Source organism: Gouania willdenowi, chromosome 14 (assembly GCF_900634775.1).
Source record: "Gouania willdenowi chromosome 14, fGouWil2.1, whole genome shotgun sequence".
In the NCBI taxonomy this organism is placed as follows: domain Eukaryota; kingdom Metazoa; phylum Chordata; class Actinopteri; order Blenniiformes; family Gobiesocidae; genus Gouania; species Gouania willdenowi.
The window spans coordinates 28,512,749-28,527,516 of NC_041057.1; the positions used below are offsets into that span (position 1 = coordinate 28,512,749).

A 14,768-nucleotide genomic window follows, 5' to 3' on the forward strand; every position below is an offset into this window, starting at 1 on the left:
CACCTCTGAGTGTCTGTTCTCTGTATGAGACGAGATTACACAAGACGTTCAATAATTAACTCAGGAAAAGGAAAGCCAAGTTTGAAAAATTATTGAATTCTAGGGGTGTTGAAAAAATTCAATTCTGCGATATATTGCGATATCACATTCTCAGATTGATTCAAAATGCATCCATATCAATTCATTTTTCATTATTTTTTTTTTACCTTTATTTAACCAGGAAAGTCTTTTCCACTGCAGGAGACATTGTAACTGCACAAAGAAGTGCACTGAAACCTGGGCATGTTGACCAGCTTGTGTTTTTTAAAAAAAATCTAAAAAGAAAGTCCTAACTTTCTGCATTTATTTGTTGTTCTAGGCATATACCTCAGTTAAGTTGCACTAAAGTCACGTTGCACTAAGGTCAAAGTTGGTTTAAAAGCCACAGGCAGATTTTTTTATTTTAAGTTGTTGGCACATAGCATGTTAAAGCCAACATTTTGAGTGTAAAATATGCCAATAAAATATATTTCACACATAATGTTCTCATGAGGGTGTAGACATTTACAGATTAGTTGTTTCTTAAGTCATATATGAAAAACAAAATCGCAATAAATGCCTTATACTTTAATATCAGGATATATCGTATCATATCATGGCCTATGTATCGAGATATGAATCGTATCGCCAGCTGCTAGGCAATACACACCCTTATTGAATTCCCATTTTTGATGACAGTTGACTACGCGCACATGCTTTTATTGGCTACAACGTGCACATCCAACACATCCTACAAAACAACAAAGACACCAAATACACAGAGTTATGAAACGGCCGGTCTGTGGTCCAAAACTGGCCCTATAGAACAACAAATGAGTAATATAACAAATGACAAAAAAAAAATAAAAAATCATTCATACTGTTTGATTTGAAACGGTAAGTAAAAATAATAGTAACTAGTTCGCGCAAATGCAAAAACGCCATGTCTGACCTTTGACCCAAGATGGCCAACTTCCTGTTTGGTTATGGGCATGGTCATAATGTAATTTTTTGTTAATCCTGGGGTCAATAATAAATGTGGCAATACCTATCGGTCAAACCTGTTGGTCGTGTGGTTTTATTGCCTTTTCTGCACCATAATGCGTGTTGTGCGTGCATTTCTTTACCAATTTTTTTCATTGCGCTAAATTATGGAATTTTTCACCAGGCTTGAGGTGCGTGCCGATTTTTGAGAGTTTTCGGGCATGTTCAGGGGAAAGGGACGGGAAACTGGAATAATAACAATAATTTAAAAAAGGTTCATTGGACCCTAATTTAATTCTGATTTTACTGATTATGTCAATTTTAGATTCATGTAGTAATGAACAAAAGTGATCATGTAATCCAGTGGGTCCAACCTTTTTTGGGTAATGACCCATATAACTAATTTCCCCAAAGACATTTAGTTTTTCTAGAATGAGTCTGTTTTGCTGTGTTGTGAATCAGTAACAAGATGCGCCTTCTTAGATATTTATACACAGTTCTGCATTTTATTTTAGAATATATTTACATTTGAGAAAGTGAATGTATAGAATACAGCTGTTTAATATTGTGTGTATTTAATTTGAATAATAATAATAATAAAGAATTAAAAAAATATGTATTTCTAACAATCAATTACTAGACATTTCAGGAGACCCCACATGGGATCACGACCTCAAGCTTGAGAAACCCTGATGTAATCCAAACTGTTGAGAGTTGTCATCTTTTGTGTTTCTTATAGAGAATGTGTTGCTCTCTTCATTGGGAGGTGGGAGAAATAATCATTAATCAATGTCATTCTAACATAATTGATTATAATGGATGCATCATTTTCAATTATTGATCATTTAAATGGTAAATTATTCTATTTTAAAAGCACCATGGTTGAGCTGCTGATTTAGTTTCTGATCTAGTTCATTTATTTATAATTCATAATACACATCATCAGTAGAGTAAAATCAATTTGTCTCACAACGGTTTGATTAATGTATACGTTACAAGCTAGGATGCTGCTATGTTGGTACTTACCATGCAGTTCTAACTGAACAGTTTACATATATTCTCTGCTGGTTCAATATAAGGTAAAATATGTCAATTTATCTCCTGTTTTTGAATGCAAATGCTACATTTTTAAAAGGCCGTGGCTATGGGTATGTTAAACGTATCCATAGACTGCCACTCTGTGCGTATGCAGTGCCCCTCATTGGCCAATTTAGGTCACGTTTTAGCTACCCCGCTAACCCTTATATTTTAGCCCTAACCCTAACCCAGGATATACCATAGTCCGGGGGGCTATGGCTATGTTAAACATATCTCTAGACACTTTCTTTTTAAAAACATTGGTCATGGTGAGAAACAAAGAAATGCTGTGATATTGTGCATCTACACATCGATAATCAATAGAGGTGTCTCGATCCGATATCAGCCAGAAAATGAATATCGGATTTTATCGGACGGCATCTAAAATCACCGATATAAGCGCTCCGATAAAATGTTCCGCTCCAGCACTTCTATCCATAGGTGACTGTGGTTCACACTCCAACAAAGTAACCTACTGTTGCTGTATGTATGATTCGTGCTGATATTGTATCGGATCCATATTGGTATCGGCCGATACACAAAGCTGCAATACCGGTATCATATCGGAAGTGAAAAAGTCGTATCGGAACATCCCTAATAAGCGATTCATAATTGAATCGTGGCCCCTTTAATAGAACCCAATGGTGAGGAGGCTAAAGATTCCCACCCCTACTTCTTAATGCAGAGTTGATTCTGCTCCATGCTGGTAAAGCATCACCAGCAGAGCTAATCAATGTGCTAAAGCTGCCTTGTTTTATCTAACCACCGCTGTGCGTCTGGGGCTAAAGTCCTTAAGCAAAACCTAAACCAGTTATTTGGAATGACATCCTGGGGCCGCACGCACGCACACACACACACACACACAGTAGACCCTGCTTTCGTATTGCCGCTCAGACACACCTTGGAGGCACCGGGGCCTCATTAAGGCGCCCTGCTCTTTCTCCCTCTGCCTCTTTGGCAATGTCACCTCTGCCGCCGAGGCCACAGACTGACACGGGCCTAATTGGACTGAACACAGCAGCAGTGCAGAGGGAGCGGCTGGGTCCTGATAAGTGGGCGGTGTGCACTGAGTGTATGAGCGTGTTGCTTTGACCCTGTTAATGCTGCACAGTTGGCAGGAGAGTGGCTGATGTCACTCTGGATCAGTGGATGCTGCTGATGGTGATGGAGGAAGGACCTCCCCAGAGAGGTGGAGACGGAAGCTTTCAACACATCCAGCCTCGCTCCTGCTCTCACTGCCAATGACACAAAAACAAACAAACTAAAAGCATCTCAAGTGTTAAAAGTGAAGATCCCAGCCTTGTAAAAAAAATATTTGATGCCAAAACATATCATCATGTTCTCGGGTTCATACATGTACAACTGCTTCTAAATCTCACATCTCAATCTCAAATCTCAATAATACTGAGGGCTGAGCAATATGGACCAAAAATCATATCTTCCTCAAAATGGTGATATACGATATGAATCTTGGTAATTCATTTATTTTTAATAATTGTCTTTCTGGGTTAAAACTGCTGATACAAAAGGCCACACAGGTCCATTTATTAACAGCCTTTTTCTCATCCAAGGGTAGGGCTGCACGATCATGGCCAAAATGATAATCACAATTATTTTGATCAATATTGTATTCACGATTATAATCACAACAGTTTTTATTACACTACTGTAAAACAATATGTGTACAGTTTACAGTGCAAAATTAAGCTTTAAATAAGAATTTTTATTAAGAAATGGAGTGTAGAACACATTAAACATGTAAATATTGCAGATGATCAGGTTTATTTTAATCACAGCAACCGAAATCCTGATCACAATTAAAGTTCGACCAATTGTGCAGCCCTATCTAAGGGACAGCACGTGTGAGTGAGTGATGTAGTGTGGCTTGTTTGGTAGTAGTAGGACACAATCAGCAATCCAACTGTGTTATTCATGCTGTTCTGAGGAGTAGTGAAAGCAGCGAATCCTAAAACAGGTATTTAGATACAAAATAAGCTAAAAAATTTATATATACATATATATATATATAGACTAGGGTGCATTAAACCTCATAATGTTTTAAAATCAATCTGTCCCAAGTCTAGTTATGTTCCAATGAAAAAAATAGGAAGTCTTGCATAATATTTGATAAATCAATTTATTTTTATGAGGTCCACATAAATGTTGAAATTTTCACATACGTCACATTATGAGTGATTTATATGTTTAATATAGCATTTGGGTTATTTTGTTTGTTGTAATAAATTATATATTTTGCATTGGATAATAATGAAACCTAATGAGATACTATTGACACAATTAGCATGATGAAGTGATGATCTAGCATTAATTTGTAATTTATGTTTTTTATGTTCTTCAGAAAAAAAACTAAATTATGCATATTTTCTGCTATTATTGGTGTTATTAAATTTTTCTCACTGGCTCGGTGGGCCCCATAAACAATGATAGAATTGGCTAATATTTTGCCTGGTAATTTTTTTTGGTATATATATATATATATATATATATATATATATATATATATATATATATATATATATATATGGCAAGATATTAAATATGATTTTTTTTTTTATGTGGGGTTGGATGCACCCTAATATTGGCGATCATGTAATTTTTTACATCACCAAAATAGAAAACTTGTTATATCTTGAACCTCGATCTATTGCCCAGCTCTAATACTGACTAGATGTTGCAAAGTGCAAAATTAAATTTAGTTTTGATCAGCAGTAGAATTTTTTATGCATTTTCACTTCCTCCAACACTATTTGTGAGGTTTTTTGCAGCACAACGTTGGAGAATAAAGCAGCCATACGATCTTATACCTCTGCAAACAAACATGCACAGCGTGAAGCCCCGCCCAGACTCTAACGTTAGCAAACAGGACACAGGAAAAGTCCAGCTATTCACTTTGATCTCTGGAGTTCAGCCTATTTCAATGTTTGTGTTTCAGATGTCGGCCTTTAATTTAGAACTGATGGGTTCCAGGCTCTTTGGGTTTAGCGTGGCATGTCGGATACAGGGGTGTTTACACAGCCCCCCCCATCAGCTTTCCTGGTGCTGAAGTAAGTGCATTAAGATGGATGGATTTACTTAGTCTCTAACCTCAGGCGGTGGGGGGGTGGGAGGCACACACACACACACACACACACTCTGAATGACCTCTTTGTGCTGTCTGTGAGTGTGTGTGTGTGTGTGTGTGTGTGTGTGTGTGTGTGTGTGTGTGTGTGTTTTCAGCACCAACAGATCTCCTAAAACTGATCCTCCATCAACAAACCTTTTACTGCACTGAGTTATGAGCCAGATGATTACTGGACATGTTATGAATGAATCAGGTGTATAAAATATGATGCTGTACACCAGTGTTTCCCAAACGTTGCTATTCCAAGTACCCCTTAGCCTTCATTTCTTATTGCAAGTACCTCTTAGCTCATGCTATTAGGGCCGGGACAACGCGCCGACGTCATCGATGAAAATACGTTGATGAAAAATATGCGCTCCGATGCGTCGTCCGACCAAAACAAAGATGGCAGCGCCGTAGAATAATGCGAGTGGCTCCTCCGAGTTTCAAAAGTGCAAGGCGGTGAATGCACGCACTCGTTCGTCGAAGGTAGATGTTCCCCGTAACCCTCGTCCTTTATACCGAATGTGACCGGACGGCAGCGCGTCAACGCGACAAGGAGGAAACATGAAACATCCGCCGTGACAGCAGCAGCAATGTTAAGGAATTCATGTTTTTTTTTTTTTTCATTTTAGATGTAAATCAACATGTATAAATAACTTTTAGTCAATTAATGGGGAGATAATCGATAATCAAATCGAACTGGAAAAATGAATCATTAGATTAATCGATGTATTGAAAAAATAATCGCTAGATTATTCGTTTAAAAAATAAACGTTTATCCCAGCCTGACATGTCAAACTACGTATTTGTGTCTGCAGACTCGTCTAAACTCTTTCCTGTGTCTCGTCCAACATTAACCTTGAATTTAGGACTTTTTATTCATTTCTGATGTTTCTGATGTCACCTTTTGGTGACACTAACCGGGACTACTTTCTTGACCAACTTCAAATGGCCAGAACTCGGACCAGGGAGGTGACCACTGAGTGAAACAATGTGTATGCACTATAGTGATGGTGAGGATTGCATACAACGTCATGTCTTAAATAGGCGAACTATCCCTTAAGGTTATCCACAGGGGCAAGGAAAGTTGATGGTCTGTAGAGGTTGCAGGAGGTGAAGTAGGAAGGTGGCAGAGTTATGGCACAATGTGATTTATTTTTAGGTGAACAAATAGTTTTATGATAACTATTTGATTATTTGAAATGAATGCCATTGATCGTCAATACCCTCTGTAAGAAATAACAATTCATTATTTGAATACATTTTAAAGTTATAGAGAGCTATTGCAGGGTTAGGATGCAGACCCCTGCCCTAGGGGTACACGTACCCCAGTTTGGAACCAATGCTGTACACACATTGAATAAAAATTGTGTACATTTTTAAGAGGTCAAATCCCTCAAAAGACAAACGAGCAGTGACCAATAGAAATATTTTACAATGATTTTTTTCAACAGATACAGATTATTGAAAATGTTGCTCGTTCTAACTGTCCAGTGAGACTCAGGACTTTGTAATAACGTAAAGCCTTCACATCACTTGATTTATGAACCTTGGGCAATATGACTAGACAAAGCACAGCCTGATTGACCTCCGTCTCAGCCGTGCACAGGATATGAAGCTTCCTTTACCTCTTCTTACACAAGCATGAAACACTCCCACATTTCACTGTGAAGCAATGTGCGTGTGAGGAACGCATCATTCAGAGTCCAATCCTTCACTTATTTCTATAAACATACAGTTATTCATGATCAAAGGAGAGTTTGGATCTAAACCAGGCCTGTGTTTGAAGTAAAAGCAACAACAGAGGAAAGTCAGGGACCTCTGCGTGACCTCTGGCCCCTGGGAGGGAAACAGAGCCGTCCTTGACTACAGCCGTTGCTTAGCACACACACACACACACACACACTAGTGTTCCATCGGCAGCCCTGATTTCTTCCACCCAGCCCCGCGCAGACGGCAGAGGTCAATGTGCGGGGGCGGGGCAGCAGCCTGGGGCAGTAAACCAACACTGCTGCTGTGAAAGGCCAGCCTTCTCTTTCCAGTCCACTGAACGAGCTCCAGAGCTGCCTGGGTGATTTGTGGCATGATTGTTGCTCTCTACATCACTTGAGATTAAAGCAGGTGGCGGCCTGCGGCCTGGAGGTTCACACAGCTCTATAAGTCGTCCAAGCGCTCGGCTCCCTCCCACACAGCAGGAATACGCTCAACCTAGACCTGGGCAATATATCGTCATCCGACATTTATCAAGTGTTCTATTTTGGCAATATAGAAAATGACCATATCGCCTATGTAGAGATATATCTTTTTTTTTTTTAAACTCAATATGTTTCTGTATTTTTGTTTGAACAATCACACAAAGTTTACAAAGGGTGGCAGACAACACAATTTGACAGATAAAATAAAGTCAATAGATGCCTGTGATCTTTACTCAGAAAGAAATCAAAAACAATTAAATTAAATGAACCTGGAAAAACAAATGACATTTCTTTGAGCTTCAATCACCCTCTTTTACACGTAGGTTTTAAAAGTAATATAATGAAATAATACAAAATATATATCTATATTATTTGAACTTGTTTTCATTTGTACAATCACAAAGTACAAATCACATTATACAAGTGTTTAATATTATTCATAGAGTGCAGTGCCTTACAATTTTTTTTTCCCATATCTCTGAGATATATATTTCATAGTTTATTTTGTATCACAATACTTGTTTTAGGAGTCGCTGCTTTCGTTACTTCTCAGGACAGCATGAAATGCACAGTTAGATGTATTATATGTATATACTCACTCACACGTGCTGTCCCTTATAGCAGAAAAAAACAAAAGTGTCACATATTGTGCAGCTGTTTGTTCATAAATGTGCCTATGTCACGTTTGTATCATTAAATTTAATCCTGAATTCTATTTTTAAGAAAAAATATTGAGATATGAGTTTTGGTCCATATCGCCCAGCCCTAGCTTAACGCGTATTTCATCACTATCTGAGCTCTCTACGACAACCCAGGGAGCTCTTCAGCGCTAACGTTCACCTCGGCTTCCCTTTCTTCACTCTTTTTTTTTTTTAAACAATGCCATCAGCGCGGCAAATTACACCTTCCACATCGCACATTATTCTATCCCTCGGTGACAAACTCAAGCCCGACACACTTCACTGACGGCGCTCTTCACGCTGGCGTCGGCCTGGGTCTCACTGTTGCTCTGCTTCATTTTCACATTAACTCCAGCAAAGCATGGTGGGAATCAGTGAGAGGCGGGAAACCACGATGCTCTTTAATCCACACCCTGAGCTGAACTGGGACACACACACACACACACACACACACACTGCAGACACATCACGCTGTTTTTGTATGAAAAGCATGTCTACAGCTGTGAATATCTCCCAAACTCAGATGAGAAGAGTCAGGCCTGCCTGTGATAAATGGCACTGCGGATGTTTTTAAATGTCATCTCGCTGCACGCAGAAAACAATGTGAGGTGACGAGGTGGCGTTTTGGGGACAAGTGGAGTGACAACATCACACATCCCTGCCGGGGGACACATCTATCAGCAATGCATTATGGTGTCACACCGAGTCAGCCTTTGTCATTTGTTCCTGTGCGAGACAGCCCTTCAATCCATTATCTGGACGACACACACACACACACACTCACACACACACACACTCACTCACTCACACGTAATGGGTTTGGTTGCTGATTTCCCCCACAGCTCCATAGAAGCAGATTAGACTCCAGCAAAGGTGTTTATCTCACCAGCAGCTGATGGATTACCTTCTGACTGATGCTCAAACTCATGCGGAGCAAATGACTGTGGTGAGCGGGCTGACACCTGCAGGTGCATCGACAAACGCGGTAATTAGAGATTACATTTAATGACTCTTAGTTAATGAAATCCATTCCTGGGCAAAGTGAGCCTGGAGTGAGCACAAAAACAAAAGAGCTATGGGGACTGTTCAGTGGCACGATACACGGGCTCCGGAGAAGTGGGGAACGACGGCCCCAGACACACACACACACACAAACGCACACACACAGAGGAGAAAACAAATCAACGTCTGAAAACACTAAAAGCTACTTTCTCATCAGCAGGATTCTAAAAGCTGTGTAAGCCTCAGGCGAGCGAGGGGGAAGAAAAAAAACACACCATAGCTTTAAAAAACACACTGTAATTATGGAGTAGGTGAGAAACCTGGGAGATTAATAGATAATAATAGTGCTTGTAGTTTGCCATGGGCTGGTTTCTAGTTGTGCTGAGGAGAAAACATTTGCCAGGGGTGGGTTATTACAGAGGTGCACATCAGGAGCTGAATAACAATGGCCTGCTCAGCCCTTAGCTGATGATATGGTCTGTTGACTTCACTCTAGACTAGGGGTGTCAGACTCATTTTAGTTCAGGGGCCAAATATGGAGCAGTTTGAGCTCAAGAGGGCCACAGATTTTATGTGGGAAAACAGATCATTTCAACATTAATGTGCCCTAGTTTACACTTGTACTGTACGTATACATAAAAATACTAAATATAGAAGAAACTAGGCCTACACGATTCAGGCCAAAATGATTATCATAATTATTTTTGATCAATATTGTAATCACAATTATAATGACATTTGTTTATCATATTTAGTAAAAGAAAAAAAAAAAAATTATGTTTATCCTTTGTTAAATTTTTCTTTTTTGTTTTTTATAACACTGAGTTGTTTGTATGTTATAAATTGCAAATAAAAACATTTTAAAAAAAACTGTTATTAGACTACTTTTAAACAAACAATATGTGTACAGTTTACAGTGCAAAATTAAGCTTTAAAAAACAAATATAATTAAAAAATTATTACTTTTTTTTTTTTAAATAACCCAAGAATTTAAAATGTACCAATGCCTAACTGGATGAATACACTATCATAGAGTGCAGAGCTGGTATATAATAAATATTGTCGATGATCAGGTTTATTTAATAATGCGAACCAAAATCGTGATCAAAATTAATATTTGATTAATTGTGCAGCCCTATAAGAAACCGACAATATCCAAGCAATAAGTGACAGATATCAGTCACATCAGGGTCTTCACTTTAAATTTCATAGATTTCTGACCAATTTCTATTTAATTATGGAAAATGTTATGTAACAATTTGAGGAAAATTCAAAGATTTTGTAATATTTTTGAGTTTTTTTTCATCACTAACATTAAAAATAACTGCCACCATGCGATATGAGCACTGGGAAAACTGTGAGCCCCCTGCAAATATTGTTGAGTTTCACTCTGTGTCATTTTTTACTTTCTCCTGCGGGCCAAACTGGATGCTCTAAAGTGCCGGATTTGGCCCCCGGGCCTTGAGTTTGACATGTGACTGGGACAATGTTGGAACAAACAGACGTGCGTCAAAAAAAAACAAGGTTTCATGTCATCTGCAGAAACATACGATTCAGCAACATCATGCATTTTAAATTCTAATATTTTATTATGAGCCGAAGATCGTCTCGTGATTTTGAATCCACACTACCAGTCAACAAATACTAAAAAAAGCATTAATAATAATAATAATAATAATAATAATAATAATAATAATAATGTTTTTTTTTTTTAAATTATAATAATAATTAAAAAAAACTACAGCCAAACATTTGATGCAATTCTCACACGGTGTTTGTCAAAACTAAACTCTGCAAATCAAAGCAGTTTTTCAGTTGTTATCTTTGGATAACTGCTCATACGTTCACGTGTAACAACAAGCTTTTATTTTGTTTGAGAATGGATTTATTTCCACTCTGGTGTATTGTGAGTATCCCAGTCTCTCAAGCACAAAAACAACACAAGGGAGAAAAAGAAAAAGCACAAACTCTCTAACAAATGGAGACTTAACGCACCTGCATAAGGGTAAATATTTACACTTGTTAGCCCACAATCAGAGCCCTCTGGTTATTTTTGTTGGATCTGTTGCTTGGTCCCTGGGCTTGGTTGCATTAGAGTGAACGATAATCCCCTCTAACAAAAAGCTTGCCGACTCTTAATCCCAAATCCGTGCTCCATAAAAATACCAGAGGTCTTTGCTCTGCCCTGCACCTGGATTCTTTTACTGGTTCTTTGCAATAGTGGCACACATTAGCATACGGCCAAAGTGGGAGGAGGGGACAGAGATGTTAAAGAGAAGAATAAAGCAGATATTTAAATGAAAATGGGGTCCAAGAGAGTGGACGATCACACGGCAGAGAGAGAAAGCATATTTGTGTAGCGTTTCCACAGTCAGGGGAGAGAGGGTGGCCCGCTGTTGATTTAGGGCCCACAAAGGAGAACTTAATCCTTTCAAGGGAACCCAATAGTCCAGAGAGAAGCATGTTTTAAAGGGAGCGCCCATCCCCCCCCACCCCACCTCCTTTACTGCTTTTCCAATCAACACCACAAAGTTGTGGAGCAGAATATGTGGAACATGTTTGAAAGTCTGTGAACGGAACACAAAGTAGTGGGAGAGAAGGGATAAGAGTGAGGGTAGATGGAGGTGGTGGTACAAGGACCCCAAAGCCCTGAAGGGGTCATAACCCTCGTCTCAAAGCCTCCAACCCCCCCCCCCCCACGCCACGCATTGGAACCTCCCCCCCATTACAGAGGAATGTCCATTCATGCGGGGCACCTCCATTATCCCTGTGCCAGAGAAAATAGGTCTGCTTTTAACAGCAAATTAGTGACTCGAAAATGAGGTCACATGTGGTGTTGGCAAACTGAGGCCGTAAACAGATGCCTTTCCTTTCCAGCCCTCGCTTCATCCCCTGCAAACATCAGTGCATCGCCCTCCTGCAGCTGCAGCAACACGGGCTGTGGTGTGAGAGGTCGCCGTGCTACACGTGTTACACACATGCCCAGTCTGGTTGATATTCATCAATTATTTTGGCTCTACAATGATAATCATTCACGTGCCGGTTCATCAATCACGATGCCACACCAGCCAGCGTGTAGCATCGTGCACTCAAGCCTGTTACTAGAATAAAGCGGTAAAATCTTCCAAATGTGATAAATACACCTGCGTTAACACAGCAACCGCACATACTGACAGGAGGAAACGGCTTTACCTTTTATTGCAGCTGTACTGAAGAATTTTTCCGAGCTGGCATCGGAAACCTAAAAACAAGAAGGATATAATATTTAGGAACAAATTGACATTTCAAGCATCACTTTTCTTTATTTTTATCATGTAAACACGGGAACACATTACTAACAAACAAAAGAAGCCCACACAAACATTAATTTGATGAGGTATTTATAGTGAGAATTTAGTCAAAAATGACAATATTCACAGCCCTATTCAAAGCAAAAGCGTGTTCATTGTTTATATGTTGAATGGAAATATTCTGCAATAAAATTACGAAAGAAAAACAAAACTGGACGTGAGATTGACCCAAAGAAAGATGTTGTTCACATTGTGGCCACTTGATGGCACTGTTGCTCCGTGGCTTTCTGCGCCTTTCCGTCACAAAACAGAGCCGAGCGGCTCAAGCCTGAAGTACTCGACAAAAACCTTTATTTAGCTGCTAAAACTCAATTTCACAATAAGTGCATGGTAAATCTAGACATTATTATGAAATGTGTTATTTGGGGAAATAGATAAAATGGAAGATACATCGAAAGAAAAAGAGAAAATCTGCAAATGTCCGCCTTAAAAAAAAAAAATTAAAAAAAAATCTACATTTATTTAAATTGCAATAAAAACATCACTCACTTTTTTCTTAATCCTCTCAAAATAAAAGATACATTGTGTGCACATTTTAAAAAATAAAACTCTTTGTTCAGAGCAATGATGGAAATGTTTATGAAGTGCATGACAGCTTATGCACGTCTTCTATTTCCATGTAAAGCTTTTATCTCGAATGCAGGAAAAACACCACGAACAGCTACAAAAATAGTGACTAATTCAAAATAACTTCGAACAAAGAAATAGTTGTATTTTGGTTTTCATTTCACAAATGCGTAATTTGGATATTTAACAATAAAACGCAGGAGGGTAAAAGCATTGGATAATTTAAAAAGGAAAAAGAAAATAAAAAAACGGTAAAAATGGACTAAAAGTACTATGCACATTACTATATTAAAAACAGTCGTGGGAGCATTTTTTTGCATTTCATGACGCACAACGGTAAGTGAGCCGAGGCACCGTGCATACCTTTGATGTGGCGCAGACAAATAAGTCACAGTTTGAGTTTCTGGCTCTTGTTAAATGTAGCCTCGTTTCACATTCTGCTTTTTCCAGTCAAATATAATCCAGTGAAGTCTACTCCGTTTAGCAGAGGGCAGCCATGCAGGGAGAGCGTGAAGAAGCCTTTCCAAGAAGAACAATCCACAGCCGTCACTAAGCTACTGCGCCGTCTGGACAAAGGGAACCATGCGTCTCTCCACGGAGCGCGCCTGGAGCAGCACCGACGCGACGGGAAAATCCATCATCCACCTCTCCTCAGCCTTTGGACTCAATAAGCGTGTTATCACGTATATTCTCCAGACGTAAATATCCGAAAGAAATATCAAGAAAAAAGGAATCCGGGGTGCGTTTGTGAGTCGGTGCGCAAAGAGGCTGCGTCCAATGGAGAGAACCAATCCAAATAAAGCGCAAGGAAGGTGGTTTCCTTTATTCGGTCGAAGAAGCACGCACACAGCGGCAGAGATGCACGAGATGTGAGCCTGCAGTTACCGTGATCACAGCGTCAAACCGGGCGTGTGACGCGCAGTGTCCGTCTCCGTGTCTGCGCCGCGCGCTGCCGCTGCTTCCACACTCAGACCCTCCCACTTCCTGATTTCCAGGCGGACTTGGATTGCACATCCAGTAGCCCTCCCTCAGAGCACACACACACACACATACACACACTCACATATACACTCAGGCGTTTTGTTTAGGAGACTTCCGAATAGCTCACAGCTCGATGTGGAGCGCGTAAATGGCGCAGGAGAAGAAGAGCAATGCAGATGGATAAGGAGGATGATGATGGGAGAGGGAGGAGATCTCCTGTCTGTCTGTCTGTCACTGTGTACTGGTGACATGATGTCAGTGCTGATCATTCTCCCTCTGGGGTCTGAGCTGCTACCGTGAACAAAACGCTCCTGGTGAGCAGCTGTGGCCTGAAGAAGGTCAGCTAACATCAACCACACGCACACACACACACAATATAAAAGCCGTACACTCCTGTCACTTTGAGAAACTATTTTCTATTGTTTACTCCATTGTTCATATTTCCAAGACTGCAGGTGATCAGCTTTAAGCCTTGGCTGTGTTCCACTAACGCACTACACTACAAACTCAGAGTATATACTGTCCACTATACACTATAAGTGTGATTTAGACTTTCTACGATCAAGATTTTTTGGCCAGTTACCCATCAGTGAGTTTAAAAAAAAAAAACTATCACCAATCCAATCATATGAGGAGGGATGGGTACTGAATTTGGTACTAGCTGGTACCGATTTAGTATTAGGAAGAACCGATTTACTTAAAATGAAATGGTACTATGTTTCGGTATAGATGCATGCTTGTGACTGTGAGGGGGGCATAGCAGAGGTGGGACGCACACGCCAACCTTCTG

At 39.7% G+C, this 14,768-nt stretch overlaps 1 protein-coding gene across 13 annotated transcripts in view; it reads right to left on the reverse strand.

The window, feature by feature from the left end:
- auts2a (activator of transcription and developmental regulator AUTS2 a) overlaps positions 1 to 14,768 on the reverse strand; it is a 501,602-nt gene that overhangs the window by 37,993 nt on the left and 448,841 nt on the right. For 11 of the 13 annotated variants that reach the window (XM_028467010.1, XM_028467008.1, XM_028467009.1 and 8 more), the window contains one exon: positions 12,273 to 12,321. In XM_028467010.1, coding sequence (XP_028322811.1) covers positions 12,273 to 12,321 — 49 coding nt within the window. Of the gene's footprint in view, positions 1 to 12,272; positions 12,322 to 13,360; positions 13,436 to 13,882; positions 14,027 to 14,768 lie in introns of those variants that run through there. The other 2 variants (XM_028467013.1, XM_028467015.1) reach the window with 2 other exon arrangements.